Source organism: Lissotriton vulgaris, chromosome 7 (assembly GCF_964263255.1).
Source record: "Lissotriton vulgaris chromosome 7, aLisVul1.2, whole genome shotgun sequence".
Taxonomy (NCBI): domain Eukaryota; kingdom Metazoa; phylum Chordata; class Amphibia; order Caudata; family Salamandridae; genus Lissotriton; species Lissotriton vulgaris.
Window position 1 is genome coordinate 86005464 of NC_141695.1, and position 25370 is coordinate 86030833.

General features: G+C 47.2%; 1 protein-coding gene across 1 annotated transcript in view; it reads right to left on the bottom strand.

Annotated features, from left to right (window-relative positions):
• LOC147700848 (putative DBH-like monooxygenase protein 2) overlaps window positions 1–22962 on the bottom strand; it is a 477613-nt gene extending 454651 nt beyond the window's left edge. The window contains exon 1 of the mRNA XM_086929749.1: window positions 22604–22962. Coding sequence (XP_086785875.1) covers window positions 22604–22873 — 270 coding nt within the window. The 5' untranslated portion in view covers window positions 22874–22962. The remainder of the gene's footprint in view (window positions 1–22603) is intronic.
• Between the last annotated feature and the right edge of the window lie 2408 nt (window positions 22963–25370).

Below are 25370 nucleotides of genomic sequence, written 5' to 3' on the forward strand. Positions count from 1 at the left end.
CCCCCCTTCTGGTTTGCACCCTTGGAGAGAAGTGCTGTAGGGCTCTGTGAGGCAGCCCTCCCTATCCACTTTTGCTCCTCCATCTTGCTCCCCCCTGCTGCCGTCACCACCACCACTGTACCTCGCGGTGAGCCGCTGCGAGAGTATTCAAGGGGAATTATTCCCCCCTCTGCAAAGGCGCCAGGGGGCACGTTTGCAGAGTGGTGTCTTAATGTTTTTTGGGGGGATCGGCAAGGTTGCGTATCCTGGGATTTAAAATAAAATACATTTTTTGGGCCTTGGGGGTCCTTGTGGGAACCCCTGAGCAGGCCTATGCCGTGTGTGCCGTGGCGAGCTCGGAGCTGCCTGCCGAGACTGCCTGCTCGCCCGTTGAGACTGCTGCCGGGCCGTGAGGCACCAGACGTTCAGGCGTGGGGTTGTAGACTCCTGCTAGCATCCACCAGAGACACGTTGATTGCAGACCCAGATCCTGTTTTTACCATTGCCCCGAATAAGCAGGGAGTGGGGAGATGCCGAGGCTGCGGCGATCGTGCTCATGGCTTACGCCCGGCTCCAGCCTCCAGCTCCAGCATCAGGCACCTTCACCGGGGGCATCTGGATTGCGGTACGTCTGGATTGTCCCAGGTGCGGGTGCAGATGTGCTTGCCACGGGACATCACTGTGTTGTGCAGCACCCGCAGAAGCGGCGGCGGCGCCCTGAATTGGAGGAGTTCTCAACAGCCGCAGTAGCTGCAGAGAGGACAACGAGGGTCCCAGCGGCAACAGAAGTACCCCAGTCTGCTCTTCCCCACCCCACATCGCATAGTGAACCAAAGTGAGCGATGACGGGGGACAACTGGAGATAGCAGGAGTGAACAAACGGCACACAGGAAATCTCTGCCTCTGCCCCCCTTCTGGTTTGCACCCTTGGAGAGAAGTGCTGTAGGGCTCTGTGAGGCAGCCCTCCCTATCCACTTTTGCTCCTCCATCTTGCTCCCCCCTGCTGCCGTCACCACCACCACTGTACCTCGCGGTGAGCCGCTGCGAGAGGAGAGCATGGCCCAGGACAGAGCTGTGAATGGCTGCGATCAGCGTGTGTGCTATCCCGCAACGGGGGTGGAGTTGGAAGAGCAGAGAGGGTCGAGAAGATGGGTTGAGCAGGGTCCAGTATATAGGTCAGCGCACCCCTGCACCCCCGCTCCCCCACACTCGCTACCCCCATATTAACCAACCAAAAAAAACAAGTGGAGTCCAGCAGTAGCCCGCTGAGGCCAAAACTTGCAATCTACATGAGCCTCAGTGAGACCCCTTCCTCCACAAGGAAGGCAAAAAATAAAAAAATAAAACTTTAAAGAAGGGCACCCGGCCACCCTAAGTTTCAGTCACATCACAATGCAGTCTGGAAGGCTTAAAAAAGAAATAACAAAAACCTGCAAGAAGACGTACAAAGACCCCCATAGAACCACCCGGGGAACAGGAGATGGTCCAATCACCCCCTCAGGCGCTACCAACACCTTCTTCACAGCATCATGACTATGAACCCGGACCCTTAGGCCACACTATCAAGAAGGAAATAACAATCTCTCCAGTGCTCCCACTAAACATCATCATACGCAGGACGAAACAACTAATGACTCAAAAAAGAAGACACTCAGAGATTGCTTTAAGAACTACGGATCCAAAGTCCAAACCCCAATCAACCCCAACGAAACATTGTTCTCATTAGCTCAGTCCCCTCAAATTCCCCCCAACACTGATCTAGTTCAGATTAAAGTGCAGGCCCTGATTCATGAACGGCTTCATAACCAGGTTACCATCACACCCCCAGAAATCCATCCCTTAAGGGACAAACCCCGTACGCCAGTAAAAAAGGGGCTAAGATCAGCCACTTAGTCTGGAGGTATATCCCCCACTTTCCAAGAAGTTTACCAACCAAATAAGGATCAATGTTCATCGCCAATATCAATCTCAAGCAACGATACTCCTTTCAATACTAGACTGTCCGTGAAGCAGGAAATCAACCCTCATGTAGATAAATCAATCTCTCCCGGAAATAGAATACAATTCAGCCCACAAGCAGCACAGTGGACCAGGACCACTCCGGGTACTATCAAACCGTTAACACCAACGACGCCACCCGTCTTAGTCAATCAATCAATCAATCAATACATTTATAGAGCGGGCTACTCACCCGTGAGGATTCTCAAGGCGCTGAAAGGGGGGGTGCTACTACTGCTCGAACAGCCAGGTCTTGAGGTGTTTCCTGAAGGAGAGATGGTTATGGGCCATTCGTAGGTGTGCGGGGAGGGAGTTCCAGGTTATGGCCGCCAGGTAGGAGAACGTTCCTCCTCGCCATCCCACGGATCCGCAGGTGGTTCTGCGGATCCGTGGGATGGTGGTGAGGTCGAGGCTAGCGGAGTGGAGCTGGCGGGTTGGAGTGTAGAACGAGAGGTGGCTATTGAGGTATTCGGGGCCCATGTCGTGGAGTGCTTTGTGTGCATGGGTGAGGAGCCTGAATGTGATCCTCTTGTTGACGGGGAGCCAGTGCATGTTTCTCAGGTGGGCGGAAATGTGGCTGCGGTGAGGGATGTCGAGGATGAGTCATGCAGAGGTGTTCTGTATGCGTTGTAGTCGTTTCTGAAGTTTGGCGGCGGTTCCTGCGTTTAGGGCGTTTCCGTAGTCCAGTCGGCTGGTGACGAGGGCCTGGGTGACCGTCTTTCTGGTTTCGGTGGGGATCCATCGGAAGATCTTTCGGAGCATGCGCAGGGTGTTGAAGCATGATGACGAGACGGCGTTGACTTGCTTGGTCATCGTGAGGCAGGAGTCCAGGGTGAATCCCAGGTTGCGTGCGTGGTCCGAGGGTGTCGGCGTGGACCCCAGTGCTGAGGGCCACCAGGAGTCCTCCCAGGCAGAAGGGTATTGTCCGAGGATGAGGACCTCCATCTTGTCTGAGTTCAGCTTCAGGCGGCTGAGCTTCATCCATTCTGCGACGTCTTTCATCCCTTCCTGTAGGTTGGTTTTGGCAGTGGGTGGGTCTTTGGTGAGGGAGAGTATCAGCTGGGTGTCGTCGTCGTAGGAGATGATGTTGATGTTGTGTTTGCGTGCGATGGCGGCGAGGGGGCTCATGTAGATATTGAAGAGGGATGAGCTGAGTGAGGATCCTTGGGGTACGCTGCAGATGATTTCGGTAGCTTCTGAGCGGAAGGGAGGGAGGCGGACTGTCTGGGTTCTGTCGGAGAGGAACAAGGTGATCCAGTCCAGGGCTTTTCCTTGGATCCCAGTGGTGAAGAGGCGGGTTATATGGTATCGAAGGCTGCCGAGACGTCCAGGAGGATGAAGGCGGTTCTCTCTCCGTTGTCCATCAGGGTCCTGATGTCGTCGGTGACTGCGATGAGGGCGGTTTCGTTGCTGTGGTTGGCTTGAAATCTGGACTGGGATGGGTCAAGCAAGTTGTTTGCCTCTAGGAAAGCAGTCAGCTGTTTATTGACGGTTTTCTCGATGACTTTGTCCGAGAAGGGAAGAAGAGAGATGGGGCGAAAGTTCTTGAGGTCTTTGGGGTCCGCTGTAGGTTTCTTCAGAAGGGCGTTGATTTTTTCAGGAAATCCCTCAGGAATCACCAGTAGCTAAGCAAAGAAAAACTAATGATTGCTCCTTCTTGGACTTATCTTTTTTTTTAAACAGAATCAAACAAAACAAAAATCGAGACTGAAGGTCACGACTCTATAGCGTTCGTACCCTCTGCTGTCTGGCCTCAGCTTTTACAAACCTTACAATCTACAGTATTGCATTAAACTACCATTCAGATAAACTCGACTTACAAGTTGACCTTCTAAATACACTAGCTGTACACACAGCAGGGATTGACAACAAACTGGAAGGCTTGAATGCCCTAATTACAAAAGCACAATCCAAAGTCAATCTGAACCAAGCGATATGCTGCTGCTCACCAATTATCAATAGCCTGTCAACACTTTAAAGATTTTTAAAGGAAAAATAATAAATATTTGAGAATAGACATGTGTTTTTTGTACCATGTGTAAATATTTCAGTAATACTGATACACGTTTTTATTATCACTGATGCATGTTTACCATTGGAATGATTTTTATTATTCAAACAATAAAGTTCTTACTTACTAGTATTAGCTTATAATACAGGAAGTTCTACTGAACTTAGAGTTGTGTGTCAAGGTCTTACACACCCTTTCTACAACTCAGGAGAAGTTTAGTAGGTAAACAAATAGTGTAGGTAATGCATACACCACACCTCACTAGTCATGTCTTCAAAGGAAGAACCTAGTGGGTCTCTTCCAGATGTCAGTCAGTACAGACATCTAAGTATGACACATTCCCTTTCCAAGAGTTAAGGGCTGTGTGCCATGAGAAAATTGAAGCCAGTACAGAATCCTAATCCCAACGCCTTATAGAGGTGTTATTGCTTGATGAATTTAAAAAGGCATCAGATCCTGACAGGGTAGGCAATGGGGTGGATACATCTGAGGAGGGGAATCCCAGTGGGTTGCCCCACCAGGACTCTGACTCTGATGAAAACCAGGCAGGTGAAAATGACCTAGACCTGGGGAATCCATCTCCTACTGGAGATGAGGAAGGTTAAAGTGGCCCTCTCTTTGTCCCCCCAGGAAGAGTTGGTGGTGTGCCAAGAAGACCAAGATCACCTTCAGTTAAATCTAATCATTCTGGGAAATCTATTGGGTCCTCTGCTTCTTCACATAGGAGGGGTACCTCCCAGGAGAAGAGGGAGCATCATGTGACATTGAAAGAAGCTCAGCTGAGAATAAGGAGACAACAGGTAGCCTTAGAGAAGGAGAGCCTAGAGCTTGAAAGAGCAAGAAAAAAGATGGGGCTAGAGCCCCACGGTGGCAGCAATTTCCCTAGTGGTAGGGATAGGTCTTATGACCATAGAAACCTTAACAAGAATGTCTCTCCCTATTAGAATGGGGATGATATCCACAAATGGATTACTGCACTGGAGAGGGCCTGCAAAGTACAGAAGGTACCCCAGGAGCACTCTGCAGCAATCTTGTGACCCTCCTTTGCAGACAAAGGTAGAGATAAGCTCCTCACTGTAAGAGAAGAGGATGCTGATGATTACAAGGTCCTAAAGAGTGCTCTAATAGATGGGTTTGGCTTAACCACTGATCAGTTTATAATACAGTTCAGAGACACCCAGAAGACACAGACTCAGGGCTGTGTTGACTTTGTAGATTGTGCTCTCAGGACTTGGTTGACTTTGTAGATTGTGCTACTAAGGCTCTGGAAGGCTGGTTATTGGGCAGTAAAGTGTGTGACTATACAGGATTGTATAATCTGATCATGAGAGAGCAAATTATTAATAACTGTCAAAACCAGCTGTTGCATCAGTACCTGGTAGACTCTGATCTGACCTCTCCCCAAGAATTGGGAAAGAAGACAGACAAATGGGTCAGAACCAGGGTGAAGCAGAAGGTACAGAACCAAGGTGGTGACCAAAAGAAGCAAGATCAAAAAGGTAGAGAGAAGCGTAAAGACCAGAAGTCTTCACAAGGTCCCCAAAAAGCTTCTAATGGTGGGAATTCCCATCTTCCAAAAAGAAAGCAGGCCCAAGAAAACCATGGTGCAAAGTCTGTAAGCAGAATAGTCACTGCACCAGTGATTGCACCAAAAAGGAGACAACTTCAGCCACCATTGCCCCTAAGTCAACTGTTCCCCCTAGTTCAGCTACAAATGGTGGACTCCGCAAAAGGGTGTAGTAGGATTAACCCTGGGATCTGAAATGTGCTCTGGCCTAGTCAGAGTCCCAACTCAAGCTGTTTTAGTCTGTGATGGAGGCATGGATATGTCCTCCTCTGTGAGTCCCAGTAACCTGGGCAAGTACAGACAAACACCAGTGATAAATGAGAAAGAGGCCTTGGCACTGAAAAAAAACCTAAAAATTGCTTTTTCCAAGGTACTCGGTATTTACCACCAACTTATAGTAGGAGGTAAATAACGAATCCTGAAAGCTAAAATGCACTCACTTGAGTGCCTCCTACATAGGAATTAAGGTTTCGGTAATATACCAAATCGGTGTTTTAAGAATTCGGTAATTTCCCGATTCGGTAAATTACTGAATCCTTAAAACCTGCCTCCTACATCTCTAATCCCTAAAAACCGGTCGGTAACTGTTAAATTTACAGAATTTCACCCTTACCGACCGGTATTTGGGGCACCTACATCGGGCCCTTTATGTCTAGCTACTTAACTGCAATGTGGAAGGAATGTGGAGTGAACTATACATTCACTACACCCTATCATCCACAGTGCAATGGTTTAGTTGAAAGGTTCAACAAAACCTTTAAGGGTATGATTAAGGGTCTCACAGAAAAGTTCAGGCGGAGATTGGATATCCTGCTACCCTGCCTTTTGTTTGCGTACAGGGAGGTTCCTCAGAAGGGGGTTGGCTACAGTGGAGTGGTGTGGCTCACTGGTTAGAGGCGGCAGACCCGTAAGCAGAGAACGGCCCGGGACCAGGATTCAATTCCCGACGCAGCAGGGTCATGGACCAGGGTCAAAACGGACTCGATAAATCTCGCTTCGGTGCCTACTCTAACCAGGGAACACACTCGGCAACTCTGGGCATTAAGCTTGCCTCATCTCTACAACTGCCCCCCACAGACGCCGGGGATGCCTGGTTTCACCTTGGAGATACCCAGAAAGGGACCATCTCACAGGGAAGACCAGGACGGGTTCCCCAGCGGTCTTTAGCGCCAGGATACTCCATGGAGTCGCAGTGCGCTTTACAAGTACACCCACATTTACATTTACAGCCCATTTCAACTTCTGTGTGGACACCCTGTCAGAGGACCACTTTGTCTGGTGAAGGAGGGATGGGAGTTACTTCTCAAACCCCCTGGAGAAGTGTGGCTCACTGGTTAGAGGAGGCAGACCTGGAAGCAGAGGTCAGCCCGGAACCAGGGTTCAATTCCCGGCTCAGTGGGGTCTTGAGTCCTAATTTGTCCATGGACTCGACAATTCTCGCTCCGGTGCCTACTCGATTCACGGGTTCACACTCTGCGACTCTGGGCAATAGCTTGCTTAATCTCCACAACGGCCCCTCATGGCGGGATGCCTGGCTTTCACCTTGCGGATACCCTGCCGGGGTTATCTCACAGGGGAATACCAGGGCGGGTTCCCTAAGCAAGCGCTTAGAAACCGCTTGGTAATTTGTGCTATATAAATTCCTGTACATTTACATTTCCAACCCCCTAAACAGGATATTGTGGACTATGTACTTGGTCTCCGCTCCAGGATGGCTGAGTACATGATAAAGGCAACTAAAAACCTTGAGGCTAACCAGGAATTGCAGAAAGCCTGGCATGACCAAAAGGCTGTACTGTTTACCAGCCAGGGCAGAAAGTGTGGGTGTTGGAGCCTGTGGCCTCAGCGGCTCTCCAAGAAAAGTGGAGTGCACCCCACACTATTGTTGATTAGAAGGGAGAGGTTACCTATTTGGTAGATCTTGGAACTCCCAGGAGCCCCATAGGGTGCTTTAGGTCAACAGATTAAAACCATATGTTGACAGGGCAGAAATGGGCTTGCTCATGGCTACTGATGAAGGACAGGAGGAAGAGAGTGACCCTCTCCCAGACCTGCTCTCTCAGAACCCTGATGATGGATCAGTTGATAGAGTAGCCTTGACAGGCAGCCTCACTGATCAGCAGCAAACTGATTGCAGATGAGTTCTAAATCAGTTTAAACACATGTTTTCACTGACTCCACCAGGAGTCCGTGCGGGATTGCACCTGCGAGGAGCCCCGCCCCCTGCTCACCGGGGCCTCATAACTCTTTGCCCGACCCGCTGGAGCGGGTCCCACTTCATTTGGTGTGATATTTGACAGCGGAGCTGTTGCCGGTGCCGGAGGGGCTCTACACCGAGGGCCATCAGTTCTCACCTGGTGAGGGGGCTGAATTTGCTGCAAAACCACGCCGCAAGAGAGAGAGACCAGGAGTCCGTGCGGGATTGCACCTGCAAGGAGCCCCGCCCCCGCCCACCTGTAGATATAGTTACTTCTGGCCCCCGCGGCGCGGTATGTGAGCGAGACGTGCCGGACGAAGCCCGGACAATGGGCGGACAGTCTGTGACAGTCCGGGACAGGACGAGGCTAGGCTGGGCCAGCAATCCTGGTTGTCTCACTGCAGAACCCAACTGCCAAAGCCAAGTCAAGTGAGATCTTAATTTCATATTAAACTGTTGCTGCATTTTAATTTTACATTGATATAACTATTTTAGTATTCCTTAAGGTCCTCCCGAGGAGACACAAACTTTGCCTGTATTGTCTTCAGTGTCTAGTGTCTAGCCCTCCGTAACCTTGAGTTCCTACGGTCAAGGCATTATGTCAAAATAAAAGGCGACATTGGATAACTACCTGGTGAAAGTAGTTAATAAAATCAATGATGAGCGGCGAAAGTCGCTAGGTAGGGGGAGTCCTCCAGTTTTATCCTCTTCACCCTCCTCACCATCATTAGTACTACCAGTGGACGACAGGTGTGATCTTGTTGATATCATGCCAGAAGTGATAACTATTCCTATTCCTGCTCAGACTGTTCTTGATACATTTAATGACACTTCAAGACAGCGTTCCCCAGTTCCTAGAGCTGTGAGGACTTGCAGGAAACAACAACTTAAAAAAGGGGGGAACCACAATAAGAGATAAAATGAAGTTGCCCCCAAAAGCACCAATTCTGATGTGATCGCAACTGGTAGTAAGGAGACAGTCAATCTGAGTTTAGAGCGTTCGATCTTTTAACCAGCTCTATAGAGGATAAGGTCGACAAGATCATCCAACCCCTATTATCCAAGCTTGACCAGTTGTCAGCAGAGGTGTCAAGACTGGGTGGGCTTTCAGAAGCGCATAATGGCAAGGGCGAATGTTGTAGGGGTGATGATAAGAACCTTGAAGTTAGTACCAACGTTCGACAGACATCCGATAGGAGGTCAAATATAACTAAAGAACCCACGTCTGTACCTATGCCAATAATACATCGGAAAGAACACATGTTGACAATACTCGAATGTAAGACAGGGTCAACTATGGTAAAGAAAAGTAATTTCATCAATCTCCCACCTGATTGTGCACCCTACGTAGTAGTCTTAACTAATGTACTCCCCTCTGATTCAAATCCAAGTCAATCTCAGCCAGAAACGCATGACTCACTTAAAAACAAAAATGTTTCTTGGCTGCACAAGCAATGTGGCTTTCCAAATGCCTATTCTGACCAAATACTCACTACTAGAAGGGTAAATTGGATAGGTAATTCTAGTAAGGCCTGCAGGGGGGACTGTGTCATCGTTAATTTTAAGCACCCCCAACACGTCGCTACTGTTCTGCTAAGAGCGGCCTCTCTTTTACAGGATGAGACTAGCATATATGTTCGCCCTCTTGGCTACTTCTACAGCCATCTCAACAACGCTCCACTTGTTAATGGTAGAGGTAGACCTTTCACCCCTACCTTAACACCTATCCAGCCCTCCTTATATGAGGTTCCGGTACAGAACAAGTATCAAGCTCTGAGCTCTTTGGATATGAACGATTGACATTTACAGGGTTGTGAGCCCCCTACTAATGTGATTCCAACTGACTGGGAAAACGAACTAGGTGATAAATGCACAGAGCCGGAGCGAATTATGATGGGTGATTTATGTTCGATTGACGAAGGGGACTAAATTGTTTCTATTACCGAGAGGCCTGCTTCTAACCAAGGCCTACAGCTGTGCAACCAATAAGTGCTGGATTATATGAGATAGAGACTAGAGTTGATGGCATTCATTGTTGTAATGCACAGGAGCAGCTGAATTGTTATAATATGAGTGGGACATCTATCATTAGCTGGAACATAGCTGGATGGGCTTCCAAGGAAACGATGTTGGGGTGGAATGATTTGATAAGGTCTTACAATATCCTCTGTTTTCAAGAAACTTGGTGCTCTACTAATCCGAGCCCTGGTGGGTTTGTTAGCTATCATTTAGAAGCAATCAAGTCACGACATGGTAGTGCTAAAGGTGGTTCGCTTATCCTATTGTGAATCTAATGTTGACTGTTGTTAAACATTTAACTGTTGGGGCTCATTCGCAAATTTTATGGTTACGTGAGAAGAAAGGTAAAGAGGTGCTTATAATTAATTTTTATAATAATTGTTTCGACCATACACGACATAAAGCAATAGAAGAACTGGAAGGTGCCTTACTGAAGCTTGCATTGCAGGCTAACACTGCTTTTGATTTTATCTGGCTAGGTGATTTTAATTCTCCAATTTGTTCTATGTCGACTTCCAGGGTCTGTGGGATACAAAATAATAGGGGTGACAATACACCACATTTCCCGCATAACAAGTACGGGGAGGCAATAAACAATCTGTTGTCAATTTATGATCTAGAGCTCCTACAACCTGCCAAAGATGCTAAGGGCCAAACAATTCCGACCTACACAGGCAGGAATAGTAATTCCCAAATTGACCATGTTATGGTGTCATCTTGTATCGTGCCATACTATCAAACCCCGGTCATCGATGAATCCCCTTTAAGCGACCACAACCGTATTATATTGCGGACTGAGATCTGGAAATCTAGCTTTCACCAGATCTCCAGAATTGTAGACAATATTGAATCGCATAGATTAAATGGGACAAGGTTGAGGTGGAATGGGGAAAAGTCTGAAAAGGTAATGAGCCTAATAGTAACAAAATCAGTGGCAGACATTTATGATATCCTGACAGCAGGGAGTGACCCCTCTTTTATAGTAGAAAATGTTATTATTATTAACAAAACTGTGGACACCATATTTACTAGGACAAGTAATGAGAAAACCGCCGGGAAAAAAGGATGGTTTGATCATGCGTGTACAGCATTTAATTCTAAGTTAAAACAGGCGTTAGCTCTCAGACCCAGGGACAAGGATAGGGTAACACTCCTGAGACATGAATATAAAATGGCTGTCTCTAAAAGGAAGAGAGAGTTACAACTGGAAGCATGGAATAACCTAGCGCAGGCCGCGGAGACCTCTGACTGTCGCCTGTACTGGGCCACGATTAACTCCCCCTTTTTGAGGGATGATAAAGCTCCCCATCTTGCTTCAAATGTTAGTAGCAAGGCTTGGGTTTCCCACTTCTCAAATATATTCCAGGCAGCTGGTACAAATAATTATAATATGACACCTTGGCCAATAGTCCCTTTGGATATTACTTTAGCTGAGGTAGAAAGCAGTATTGTAACTAGCAAGGGGGGCAAGGCCCAGGGACCGGACAGGGTACCCATTGATGTTTACAGAACACTTCCGCTGGTATGGGGCCCTATACTTACCTTGGTCCTTAATGCTGCCGTAACCACCATGATATCACCAACCTGGGGTGGTTCTATCATTGTCCCAATCTATAAGAAGGGTGAGAAGTCAGAGGCATGCAACTACCGCCCAATCAGCTTACTCGACTCTTCTGTGAAAATTATGAGCAGAGTGCTGCTTACCAGGCTGGAAGAGTGGGTGATTAAAGAAGGGATTCTTGTGACTTCCCAGTATGGGTTTAGAAAGGGCTGTGGTACATCGGATCAATGCTTTAATCTAGAATGACTAATCGGCAAATACACCAAGGCCAAGCGTAGCACCCTGTGTCTTTCTCTTCACCGATTTGAGCAGCGCATTCGATCTGGTTGACCATTCCATTTTATGGCCCGTCTTGTTAGACCTTGGCGCAGCAGAGGGAATTATTTTCTTTTTGGCCCGCTTATATGGAAAAATGCAAGACTGTGTGCAATATGGGGTTAGTGGGGAATGTACCCCTAATTTTAATGTTAAGCGAGGAATAAGGCACGGTTGTGTTCTCGCCCCCCTGCTATTCACCCTCTTCATAAATGCTGTTGACAAAATTTTAAAAACTGTTAAAGCTGATGCACCGCAGGTTAATGGGTCTGGAGTGCTAGTACTGCTTTATGCAGATGATGCTGTGCTTTTGTCCCGGACTCCCATTGGATTGCAACGCTTGATGGATCGATTTTCTGCTTTTATTAATGAAAGAAAATTATTAGTTAACAAGAGCAAAACTCATACCATGACTTGCCGTGCTAGGACCAACAAAAAATACTCTTTTTATATAGAAGGGGTAAAAGTGCAGCAAGTTGAAAAGTTCAGTTCCCTGGGTGTGACCTTCTCTGGTGATGGCAGTTGGTCTAGGGAGCTTGCTAGCGTAAGGTCCAAGATGTCCAAAAGTGCCTACGGAATATTTAAATTCGCTTCTAAAATCGGCGACAGACGTATTATTGACATGATGCAGATTTATAAGGCAAGAAGTGTCTTGATTGCTTTATATGGGGCTGGGGTGTGGGGTTATTCCAATGCAGGCAGTCTACAAACTGAAGAAAATATCTTCCTGAAAAAACTTCTCTGCTTACCTGCCTCGGCCGCAACTGAGTTGACCCATAGGGAACTGAGGGTTGATTATTTGTCTGATCTCGTTTCATAAAGGCCCCTAATGATCTGGCGTGCCATATGGAACAAGGAAGAGACACGTTTTACCAACATGTCATCCGGGATTGTCTTAATTTAGCTAACTATAACAAGATCCCTTGGCTAAAATGTACCGTAGATGCTCTTCAGGATATTTTTGGACTGGATATAATAGACCATAAACCGTATGGTGCTGGAGATATTCCTAAACAGGTACTAAAAAACAAATTTTTGGCATATTAAGTGGAGAGGCGTCTAGTTAACAATGCCCACATGACTACTGTTATTTTTTATAACAAATATACTGATTGCGAAGGTCCGCAGTTGTACTTAAGCCAGGTATCCAGACCAGCCCACAGGTTCGTTCTTACAAGAATTAGATTCGGACTGGCCCATGTCTTTGTGGCCTTTTCTCATCCTAAGAAACATCCTGTTGGCCCCTGCCTATGTGATGGGCATTCAAAGCAAAGCACACTGCACTTTATGCTAATTTGTACTTTATTCCTGAACCTTAGATTGGTTTATCTTAAACCAATATTCATAAACTATGGAATCTGCAGCATTGATGAGGCTATGAAATTGATTTTTAATGTGAACTCGCCGGATATATGCATTTTTATTGCAACTTTTATATGTAAATCCATTTACCATTGTAAAAGTATGATGTTTTAATCATGTTTTATCTATTTTCTGTATATTTTCGTGTAATTGTGTTTTTTGCCTGTATGCTTTTATGGTCATTTGTATAATAATGTACGGAATAAAGCTTCATGAAATGAAATGACTCCAAGTCAGACTACCTGGTGCACTCATGAAGTGGACACTGGAGACAGTCTGACTGTTAGAAATAAGATTTACAGGCAACCTGATCATGTCAGGGACTGAATCAGGACTGAGGTCCAGGAAATGTTGGATTTGGGAGTGATTGAACCCTCAGATAGCCCTTGGGCTAGTCCAGTAGTCTTGGTACCAAAACCTCACACCCAGGGTGGTAAGAGAGAGATGAGATTTTGTGTTGACTACAGAGGTCTCAATGGAGTCACTAGGACTGATACCCATCCAATACCCAGAGCAGATGAGCTCATGGATATGTTGGCCTCTGCCAGATTTCTGAGCACATTTGAGCTGGCTACTGGCAGATCAGAGTAGCTGATGATGCAAAGCCAAAAACAACATTTTCAACCCCTAGTGGACATTATCAATTTGTGATAATGCCCTTTGGTGTGAAAAATGCACCTGCCAAATTTCAAAGGTTGGTGAACAAAGTCTTAACAGGCCTGGAAGACTATAGTGGAGCTTATCTAGATGATATTGCTGTCTTTAGCTCCACCTGGGAAGATCACCTGATCCACCTGAAAAAATGTTTTGGAGGCCCTGCAAAAAGCAGGCCTAACTATCAAGGCTACTAAGTGCCAGATAGGGCAGAGTCAGGTTGGGTACCTGGGCCACCTTGTAGGTGGAGGCCAGGTTCAACCATTGCAGAGCAAAATCCAGACCATAATAGACGGGGCTGCTCCAACCACCCAGACTCAGGTCAGAGCTCTCTTGGGCCTGACTGGGTACTATAGAAGATTTGTCAAGGGTTATGGATCCATTGTGACACCCCTGAATGACTTAACTTCTAAAAGAATGTCTTAGAAAGTTCAGTGGACAGTCAGCTGTCAAAAGGCATTTGATGACCTGAAGCAGGCCATGTGCACAGCACCAATTCTGCAAAGTCCTAACTACTCCAAGGAATTCATTGTCCAAACAGATGCATCTGAGTTGGGGATAGGAGCTGTGCTGTCACAATTGAATGATGAGGGTCAGGACCACTCAGTAGATTTTATTAGCAGAAGGCTGACCCCTAGAGAGAAACGTTGGTCAGCTATTGAGAGGGAGGCATTTGCTGTGGTTTGGGCTCTGAAGAAGCTGAGGCCATACTTGTTTGGTACTCACTTCACTGTTCAGACAGACCATAAGCCCCTCTTATGGCTAAAACAGATGAAGGGTGAAAACCCCAAACTTTTAAGGTGGTCCATTTCCCTACAGGAGATGGAATATACAGTGGAACATAGACATGGTAGTAACCATGCGAATGCAGATGGCCTCTCCAGATATTTCCACATAGAACGTGAAGACTCAACTGGTCAAGGTTAGTTTAATATCCCTGTGTTTGGGAGGGTTGTTTAGGAGAGTAGGATCTGCTTACTATGGTTACCCCCACGTTTTGCTGTGTTTCACTGGTTCATCGATTTTAGTCTGGCTGTGGCCCTGATAACCAGGACCCCAGCCTAGCTGTTCTCTCTCTAAATTGATTGCATGTATATTAGGTACACTCCAGATTGGATACTGGGTTACCTTTTTGAGTCCCTAGTATATGGTAACTTAGGTACCAAGGGCATAGGTACCCAGAGGCCTACCAGGGGCTGAAGAATGTATTATGCCACCCCTGGGAAGCCTTCCAAAATGGCACCACAGGTCTGCTACTGCAGCCTGGGTAAGGTGGTACTTGTACCCCTTACTTAGATATAGTATACTTATATCTACCTTTTAAAACAGACACATATAAACCTATAAGTCACTCCTATGGCAGGCCTTGGCAATCCTGGAGGCAGAGTGCTTGGTTTTGTGTGAGAGGATGCCCTAGCATGAGCTGAGCCCCTCTGCAGCTTTCAGAATCCCTTCCTTATAACTGTTCTGTGATACAGCCATACCATATACTCTTAAGTGCATTATAAACCTTGCGGTTAATGCCATTTTTTGAATGGCCGCATCAAAACATGTTGTGTTTGGTGTCAAACACTTTGGAATACTACCTCCCACCAGTCCTGGCGGCAGGAGTAGCATTCCACCCTTCTAGAGGAAGAAGACATGTACACACTTACTTACTCGGTGATAGTTTTAAAGAGCCCCAGCATCACAAAATGGATGCTGCTGCCACAGACACGAGTCTGACCTCTTGCAGCTGGACAAAACTCCGGCATGGGAGGCTTGGACAATAGGTTTCCTGTCCAGGGAGGTGCAAGCACCTCCCAGGACCCACCCTGCCCCAATACACTAAAGCCTTAGTGTATTGGGGGCAGGGCTTTAGTATATTGGGCTTTAGTGTATTGAGGCAGGGTGGGTGCATTCAGTGAATGCTTTTCAGACAGTGCCTGGGGCACACAAGGTGTCCCTGTGCATTTCCCAGTTCAAACCAGTTGCTGGGGCACTCAGCCCCAGCTCTGGCGTGAAACTGGACAAAGGGACAGTGGTGTAGCCACCCCCTCCCCAGGTCCTCACATAGGTGGGACCCTAGAATTAGTCCAACTCCTAAACTTAGTATGAGTATAGGAGCCCAGTCCCTAGGACTTTAGATTACCCTGGACGAAACTCTGAAACATAAATCTTGGACCTTCGACATTTCAATTCGATTGGAAGATGGAAGAAATCTCCCTTGGGGTCAAGGAGTGACTCCCTTGTACAAACATGCACCCGAGAAGCATCTTGCCGGGTCTGCATTTTTGAGGCTCCCACCGGATCCCGTAGAATCTGCGACACAGGACACAGACTTTCAGACATCTCCGAGGCTGACACGAGTCCCCAGCAAAGCTGAGACCTTTAGGCTTCAAGAGAGACGTGGGACCGGAACTCCTGGACATCCAGCACATTTGCTAGTGCATCAACTTTCCTGACGTTGTGCATTGGGTTACTTGTAGTCCAAGCCCTGAGCACCTTTTGCATCAAAGATTGTGGGCCTACACTCCATGAGTGTTCCGTGGGCCCACTTTTGCCATTTCTGCTCGAGGCTCCTTCGCGATCCCTAGTCCGTTGACTGGTGGTTCCCCACAAAGGTAAATCCTTTGTTTTTGGGCTGTCCTGGTTGCTCCAGACGTGCCCTTACTCCCCTCCAAAGGGTGAGTTCCACAGACCTTGCTGGTCTGCGCCAAACCCAATCTTTCCATTCTGTGTGGGTTGCTGTTGCCAAGGCTTGTTGGGTCCAATCCAGATACCGATGCTATAGCACTCAACATCCGACGTGGGACAGTTCGAATCCAGCACCTGATTGTCGTTGACGCCTCCTGGTCCTCGTGCCTGAAGAGTCAAGCTTCACCTACATATCCTGAAATCACCCGACATTGGCTGGAATCTTCTTGTCACCTTCCTGGTCACTGACTCTGTCCCCTCTGCTTTCAGGTTCTTCAGATCTCCAATCCACCCTTGGATCCATCCGGACACTTTTCACCTGGTCGCCTGCAGCACTTCTTTGTAGCTTTCCATTGGAAACGACGACGAAACCCGACACGGAAAGACACCTATGCATCCCTGGGTGAGGTAACACGAGTACTTTGGTGCTCCCATGGGTCTTGCCTCTCTAATTGTCCAGTACTTAAGGGGTTTTACCGTAGTCCACTCCTAAGTGTCCTTATTCTTTAAACTTGTACCTTTAACTTTCTCCATAGAAGTCAATGGTGATTCGGAGCAGTGTTTAGACACTGCACGCATCCCCCGTGGGTCTCCTGCATCCCTACCTTCGGTGGTTCCTCGTTGCCCCAGCGGTTCTACAGGCTCTAGGCCTTGCTTCTATCTCTCTCGTGGTTCTTATACCACTTTCTTAGGAAATGGTTTGTTAGGCCCCTAGGGCAAAACGTATGCTGTGCTTATTTACTGTGTGCTATTTAAGTTCTTGTATTGTACTTTTACTCCTAGCCTCATAAAGAGACTAGGGCGGTGTGTTTAGAATAAATACATATATTTTATATATATACCTGGTGTGGTTCTCCTTTCATTTGATCATTCATGAGATGATAGACTGGTAAAACACGCTGTTTTACATTCCTTCAAGACTTAGCCTGCAGGCTGCTCTCCACAGCTAGCACTAGGATAGCTTTCTATAAAGGTTGTCTAAACCTACTATCAATAAGGTTCGTTTCAACTGGTGCAAGGTGCCCACTAGAATAGTCAAGTCAAGTCAAGTCAAGTGATTTATATAGCGCGCTACATACCCAGAGGGTCTCAAGGCGCTTGAGGAAGGGTGGGGAATTACTTGTCGAATATCCAGGTTTTAAGTTGCTTTCTGAATGTAAAGTGGTTCTGAGTGAGGCGAAGGTGAGTGGGAAGTGAGTTCCAGGTTTTAGCTGCCAGGTAGGAGAAGGATCTGCCTCCCATGGTGGTTTTGTTGATGCGAGGTACAGTTGCAAGGGCTTGGTTGGAGGATCGTAGGTGGCGGGAGGGGGTGTAGAAGGAAAGTCGTCAGTTGAGGCATTCGGGTCCAAGTTCGTAGAGTGCTTTGTGTGCGTGGGTTAGGAGGCGGAAAGTAATCCTCTTGTTGACGGGGAGCCAGTGGAGGTTTTTCAGGTGTCCAGAGATGTGGTCTTTACGCGGGATGTCCAGTATGAGTCTGGCTGAGGCGTTCTGGATGCGTTGGAGTTTTTTCTGGAGTTTTGCGGTGGTACCGGCGTATAGGGTGTTTCCGTAGTCCAGGCGGCTCGTGACCAGTGCGTGGGTGACCATTTTTCTAGTTTCGGTGGGGATCCAGCGAAATGTTTTTTTGAGCATGCGAAGGATATTGAAGCAAGAAGATGAGACGGCGTTGACTTGTCTGTTCATAGAGAGTGAGGAGTCCAGGATGACACCTAAGTTCCGTGCGTGGTCCGTCGGGATGGGTGCTTTTCCAAGGGCCTCTGGCCACCAAGAGTCATCCCAGGCGGAGGGGGAGGTACCAAGGATGAGGACTTCAGTTTTGTCGGAGTTCAGCTTTAGACGGCTGTACTTCATCCACTCGGCTACTTCTTTCATTCCTTCATGTAGGTTGGTTTTGGCGGTGTTGGGGTCTTTGGTGAGTGATAGTATCAGTTGAGTGTCATCAGCGTAGGAGATGATGTTGAGGTTGTGTTTGCGTGCGATGGCCACGAGGGGGCTCATGTATACGTTAAAGAGGGTGGGACTGAGTGAAGATCCTTGTGGCACGCCGCAGATGACTTCGGTAGCTTCCGATTTGAATGGTGGAAGGTGGACTCTCTGAGTTCTTCCGGCAAGGAACGAGGTGATCCATTCCAGTGCTTTTCCTTGGATTCCGATGTTTCTGAGGCGTTGTATTAAGGTGCTATGACAAACTGTGTCAAAGGCTGCGGAGAAGTCGAGGAGGATGAGGGCGGCTGTGTCTCCGTTGTCTAGCAGAGTTCGAATGTCGTCTGTTGCTGCGATGAGTGCGGTCTCAGTGCTGTGTTTGGCTCGGAAGCCAGACTGTGAGGAGTCGAGGGATTTGTTGGTTTCGAGGAAGGCGGCGAGTTGGTTGTTGACAGCTTTCTCGATGACTTTGGCCGGGAATGGAAGGAGCGAGATAGGGCGGTAGTTTTTGAGTTCGGTGGGGTCAGCTGTGGGTTTCTTCAGAAGGGCGCTGAGTTCGGCATGTTTCCAACTTTCCGGGAAGGTGGCGGAGTTGAGGGAGCAGTTGATGACGTCTCGGAGGTGCGGTGCTATAATTGAATCTGCTTTGTTAAAGATGTGGTGAGGGCATGGGTCTGTGGGGGATCTTGAGTGGATAGAGTTCATCAGGCGGATGGTGTCCTCAGTGGAGACTGTGTTCCAGTCATTGAGGATGTTCAAGAGGGGTGGGGGTTCTGCATAGGGTTGGGTGGGTTGGTCTTCGGGTCGGTTGTCGAAGCTGTTGTGGATGTCTGCAATTTTGTTGTGGAAGAATGAGGCTAGGGAGTCGCAGAGGGCTTGAGAGGGGGTGATGTTGTTGGAGTTGGCTGAGGGGTTGGTAAATTCCTTGACGATGTTGAATAATTCCTTGCTGTTGTGGGCGTTGCTATCTAGTCGGTCCTTGAAAGCGGCTTTCTTGGCATTCGTGATCAGTTAGTGGTGTTGCCACCTGACACGTGCCGGTAGCCAGCTATGGTGTAGACGCCTTGCTTGGTCTCCAGCTGTTCCTGCACAGTGTGGGGGGAGTATGGGTACTGGGGTTTCAAACTTATGATGACATCCAAGACAGTTATGTTGAACTTTGATGGGGCTGGCGGTTGTTGGTTATAAGGTCCATGAGGCCCACATGGGCAGCACAGCCAGCTGCTTTGTCTGTGGAGGGATGTTGGTTGTCTGCTATGTTGGCACCATCAGCCTGTGGGCAATGGTGGTCAGGATGCATATGATGGTTGTCCTTTTGTGCCTGTAGTGGGCAATGAAATTCTCTGGTGTTGGATCAGTGAGGTTGGTGCGTTTACTGAAGGTCCGCTGTCTTGGTCTGTGCTGCCTCTGTGGTGGTCCGGGGGGGGGTAAAGGGGGAGTGCCGGTGTGTGTTGTTGCCCTCTTGGGTCTCCGGGCTGCATGAACAGTTGCTCGTGGGCATCTGTTTTTCTTCATGTTTGGCTGTGGGCTGTGCTCCCTTTTCCGGTAAAGGTTTTCTTTCCACTTTACACCAGAGCAGGTGTTAGTTTCCTGTTGCTAATGTGCCTTATTGCATGTTTTGTGATCTTATTGCCGACCTGGCTGGTCGTTGAGAATGTTGTGGAGTGGTGGTGTTGTGTGTTTTTGCATGGGAATGCCTGCTCTGCATCTCAATAGCGTTATTTGCCGTGGTCATCTGTGGCGATGATTTTTGCGACTGCTATCACGGGTAAACTGGTGATGTGGGCTGTTAGCACAAGCTTGTGAATGGGGCGATACATTTATCACGAATTTGGCTGGGATAAAGCGCTGTTAAATCAGCGATAGCTCCAAGAGAATATGGCCCTATGTTTTTGTTCAAATCTTGTAAGTGGTATTTAGTAATAAGATATTAACAATATTTGCATAAGTGTCACTTCACATCTTAGCATTCAAAATTCTTCAAATACAGTTAATATTAACATGATGGAAAGAGAATGAAATAGGATGTAAAGAAAAAGGTTAACACCAGTTCGAGTATGTGGACCATCCACACGTTAGAGATATACAAGTTAAGCAACTCATTCCAAATATTATGCAACTTGCTCTCATACCATCAATGCCTAAATCGCCTGGAGACGCGCTTGACGTGGCACCATCCGGACCACTCTCTATGCTGAATCTAGCGCTAAACAGTCTTGTATAATGAATCTGTTAAGTACTGCTTCCTCGCATGTCAGATCTTGCGCCATAATAAAAGGGGGCCAAAGTGAACAATGGAGCATATTTACAAGCCTCTTGCGCTACTTTTGCGTCACTTTTAACATGGGAAAAGTGGCGCAAAAGTGGCGCAAGGGGCTTGTAAATTTGCCCCAATGTCCTTTAGAAAGCTTACCCCGACCTCTTGATGGCTAACAGAAGGAACTCGTCTGCGGATTGCCATTAGTTGCTTCAAGAACCTATTTTCTGTGATTTGTAAAGAACTCATCTTTGTATGGCCCCTCACCACATCCCATTAGGTGACCATGCTCACACACATATGCATTTGCAGCATTTATTTTATAGGCGCTTTGCCCAATTTTCTTGCAAACCTAAATGTTGATGAAAGAGATGTCTCAAACTGGAGTTGTCTAGTTCCAAGTTCTTCCATATATCTTTAGGGTCACAGTGCACACCCAAGTACATACATGAGAGGACCACATGTATTTCTTGGTTACTCCAGAGCACAAAAAAGTTTTGCTCTTACCAAGACTTCTATACTCGATGAAGGTCTTGGAAAGGTTTTAAGGTTGGACAGGTATTTAAACATGTATAATGGTAAAATAGCTGCCAGGGAAAGGATCTCCCTCTTCAGACTCCCAGGCTGCAGGGATAACATCCTACCATGGCCCTTTAAAGGGGTGGCAGAGGGGGGGGGGCATTATTTCCCATGCCTGTGCTTTTTAGGGCTCTGTGCTGCAAACTTCATTTATTGATTTTGAAGCAAGCCTGCCCTGTTTACCACTGCTCAGCCAGCTGCAAGTATTCAGTACTAGATGGCAACAGGGGTTGGAAGTGGTATTTTTTCTCTTCCGAGATGAAGAATAGTTTTTTTATCTTAAATTATAACAGCTCCAGGTGTTGCAAAGAACTGTTTTTGCACTTTTATATAATATGTGAAAGTTTCTACGAGTTTGTCAAGCTGTTCAAAATTCATACCCAGTAATAACATAGAGTGGGTTGAAGCGCTAACTGCCTATATCACATTCTAACAGGTACGAGGAAATACACAGACATGCATTGTCATGTTACTTCCCATGTTACATTGCACTAGAATTTATTGTAACCTGATCGACAAAGAGGGCACCGGCAAACTGTTAAACAGGATTTGGAACATAATGTCATTATTATTCACCTTATATTTATGTCACGATTAAGATAACCACCCCTTAATATGAAAATGTTATTATGTTGCAAAAACACTTGATCTTCGGGGAGGTATAAATGTTTAGCCAACTTCCATGCCTATATATGTTAAAAATAAACATTGTTATAAAAACGGAGCTGTGTTGTATGGAATTGTCCATGTTCCACCCATGGTAGACCTGCTGGCCCCCAAGTAGCGCTATATAGCGCATCGCACTACTTTGAGCTAATGTATGCAACTTTCTAAAACAAAACTTTCAACACCTTGCCCTGGATTCGCATCTCTTTTGTGACTGAAATCCACTGATATGTGTTAGTACATAGGCGCCTGTATTCAAGTTTCATGGAGAAACGAAACGAAATTCTCATCCATGAAAATATTTGTTCTACATATATAAGACCACGATGGTGAACGATTTTTCTACATATGTACTGAAAATGGAATAAACGTAATTTTGTATCAGATATAGTTTTATCTAAAAAGCACTGCAAAAATTATGTGAATCGGGTTGTGTCATGTCTGACCCGTTGCATAAACATTGCTCCCCCTGCAGACCACCCACATTTTGAACATGGTTCTAAATTGTATGGATGGAAAATGAATTCGCTCCATCTGTTTACAACTTTCCCAAACTGGTCAACTTGAATTTGGATCGGTGTAGTTCCTGCACCACCTCTCCCTCCCCCCTTACCCCCCCCCTATGGCCTCACAGCTGCTTCATCCCTCCCCTCCACTTGCTTCTCTTCTTCATACTCTGCCCTGTCTGGAAGGGGCTGTCCTCTGCCCAGGAGCACACGTTTCATAAGTGGATGGTCCACTGCTGTTTAATATGAACACTTGGTGCCACAAAACCACACTTTAAATAACCAGAACCCCCGACCCCCTTCCCCCCCCCCCGGAATCTTTAGAGCACTTACTGCAAAATAAGTGGTTTGATTTGATGCTGGTGACACTCCACCAATCACGATGTCTGCCCCCGCCATGCCCCCGCCGGGGCTCAGGCCGAATCCGATCCACCCAGTGGTCGCTGCTTGAAGTTCAAAGGTGATCTCCTCGGTGGTCTTGTTGAAGTCCCACTGCAGGAGAACTCTCCCCTCGGGGTCAAGGGTCAGAGAAAACCTAAGGTCAGGCAGCTGGCCCAGGACCAGGGGCACCAAGGAGAGGAGTAAGAGTGCTCGGGGGCTCATGGTCTGGGGGGGGGGGGGGGGGTCTTCAGTATCAACCAACAGGCACCAGACCTCACCGCTGCTCTGAGGACCGTGACAGGTGCGCCTGGTACTTATCACCGCTCACCTATGACAGACAAGGCACTAAAAGGTCTGTCACGTGGCTGTGCACTGGAAACGTTTTGACCAATAATCACTAAGGGGCGAAACTTTCCTGGAAGGTAGGAGCTTTTTTAGTTTCTGTATAGATGTTCTCTCTTTCCTGTCTAACAGGTTGCTTGAAATAGGAGTAAAAGAGTGACACTGGGGCACAGGGCCTTGTATTGTTTCTCACCTGCATCAACTGTGTTTGTGTTTCAACTGTAAATTGCCTAGTCACGAAGGTGTCTACACATGACATGTATTCACTTACATATTTGCTTCTACACCTAGATGTATCTCTACACTTTTTGCTATTGTCAATTTGTGAGCGGATTTACACCTCTGTATGGATTTGTGAGTCTCCACCCCCTCCAGTGGGGGCTGAACCCTTGTACCACAGAATCTCCTTGTAACTCTACAACTGTATTTCACATTCTGCCTTAGTGGTGGGTATGTCCACCACTGGCGCTGACAGAACCCCTTTCCGAGGGCGATGGGAAGTCAGAAGTTACTGGGTCCAACCATGAGATTGTGGCCCTTTACTTCTACTGTTCCAGGGCCCAACCTATTATTAGTCCTGATTAGATGTGCCAAGTACTAGCCCTACAGTGCTTCACTGTAAGGGGTCGATTCCAATCTCGTTAGGAAGGGCTCCGTACAGGATGCGAAGCATGCGAGTCCGATTCGGAGCCCATGTTTCCGACCAAATTGCCCCTTGTTTACAAACAAGCAAGTACGATGCAAAGATTGCGTCCGCTCTGCCCGACTCATTTACAAACGCGAAGCTATCCGTCTGACTCATACGCAGCGACTCATACGCAGCGGAATCGTGCTGCACAATGGAGCCGGATTCTGAAAGACCGAGGGGCATATTACCAACAACTAGCGATAATTATCGCTAGGTTGGCTCAGCGGCAATATTTTTATCGACGAGCTGCGGCGATTTTTATCGCTTAGGAGCCTTAATATTATCAAGGTTTATCTCCTAAGCGATAAAAATCGGCCTAAATGCATGAAAAGTCAGCGATATTCATGCATTACGGAGCTAATGCTCTTAGCCATGTTATCCACCTCCCATTGGATAACATGGCTAAGAACTGCTCAGGGCAGGTGTTAGCTTTTGAAGATATTCTCGCTTAGCGCGAATATCTCCAAAAGTTGGTAATAGGAGATAGCGATGTTAGCAACTGTTTCCAGTCGCTAACATCTTGGCACACCCACTTTGCATGTCATTAGTGATAAATATCACTGACATGCAAAGTGGGGCCCAAGATGGTCGCTATCTCCTACTAGCTGTCGCTAACTGGTGTTAGCGACAGCTAGGTACTAGGGAGATAATTTTATCTCTGCTTTCTTGGCTTTTAATGCCAAAAAAGCGGAGATAAACCCCCTTGATAATATGCCCCCGAGTACGATGCACGATTCAGACAGCTGCATCGACTCGTCTCAGCGAGCAGAAGCAGTTGTCGGAATCGGACTCCGGAGACCAGAGCAGGCCCCCTTGAACCTGGAGCTCTCCTAATCAAACACAGGGGTGTGCGCATGGGTCCCCCGATCCAAGCATGCACAGTGTGGCGGGCAAAATGGGGTGCCCGCCACGGTGTGCACGCTTTTCTGCACCCAACCCTTTTTTGCTAAGGGAGCCTGTACACAAGCTCCCATAGAGTGCTATGGGAGTCTGGCTGAATCGAGTCCTTAACCATGCGGTTGCATCCTACTCGCTCGGACGGACTTGCACAACGCCTCTCGCTAGGAAAGCCCTCTGGATTCGATCTGTACGGGGGCTTTCCTAGAGAGATCGGAATCGGACCTTACGTGGTAGTACACGTCAATCAGTCTGAGACTTCTCTGGAAGATGCAAGGCATACACAGGGGCAAGGCAGAACGTACAAAACGTAAACCCAATAACTAATTTCCAGTCACATACCTAACGTAGTATTTAATAAGATACGAGGTATAAACACAGCACCCTAAATAATATCCACAGTTTATTAAGGTAGGCCTGCAAGCGTCTGCCAGGATACTGTCCCTGAGTGCCCCCTTCTCTTCTAATGGGTATGCAACCTTTACAACGCAACTTTTACCACACAGTGCTGTTACAACGCATGTATTACAACAAAAACCATTACATCGCATTACACTGGGGGGCGCTCTAGGATAAGGAATAGTTTTAATTTACTATCCAACACCTTCCCTAGTGTCCACGGGGACTGCAGTTGAAATAGTAAATTAAACTATTCACTATCCAGCACCCCCAAGTGTAATGCGTTGTAAAGGATTTCGTTGTAATACTTGCATTGTAACAGCATGCGTGGTAAAAGCATGCGTTGTAACGTCATACATCCCTTCTAATGAAGTATTTGCGTTACTTATTCCC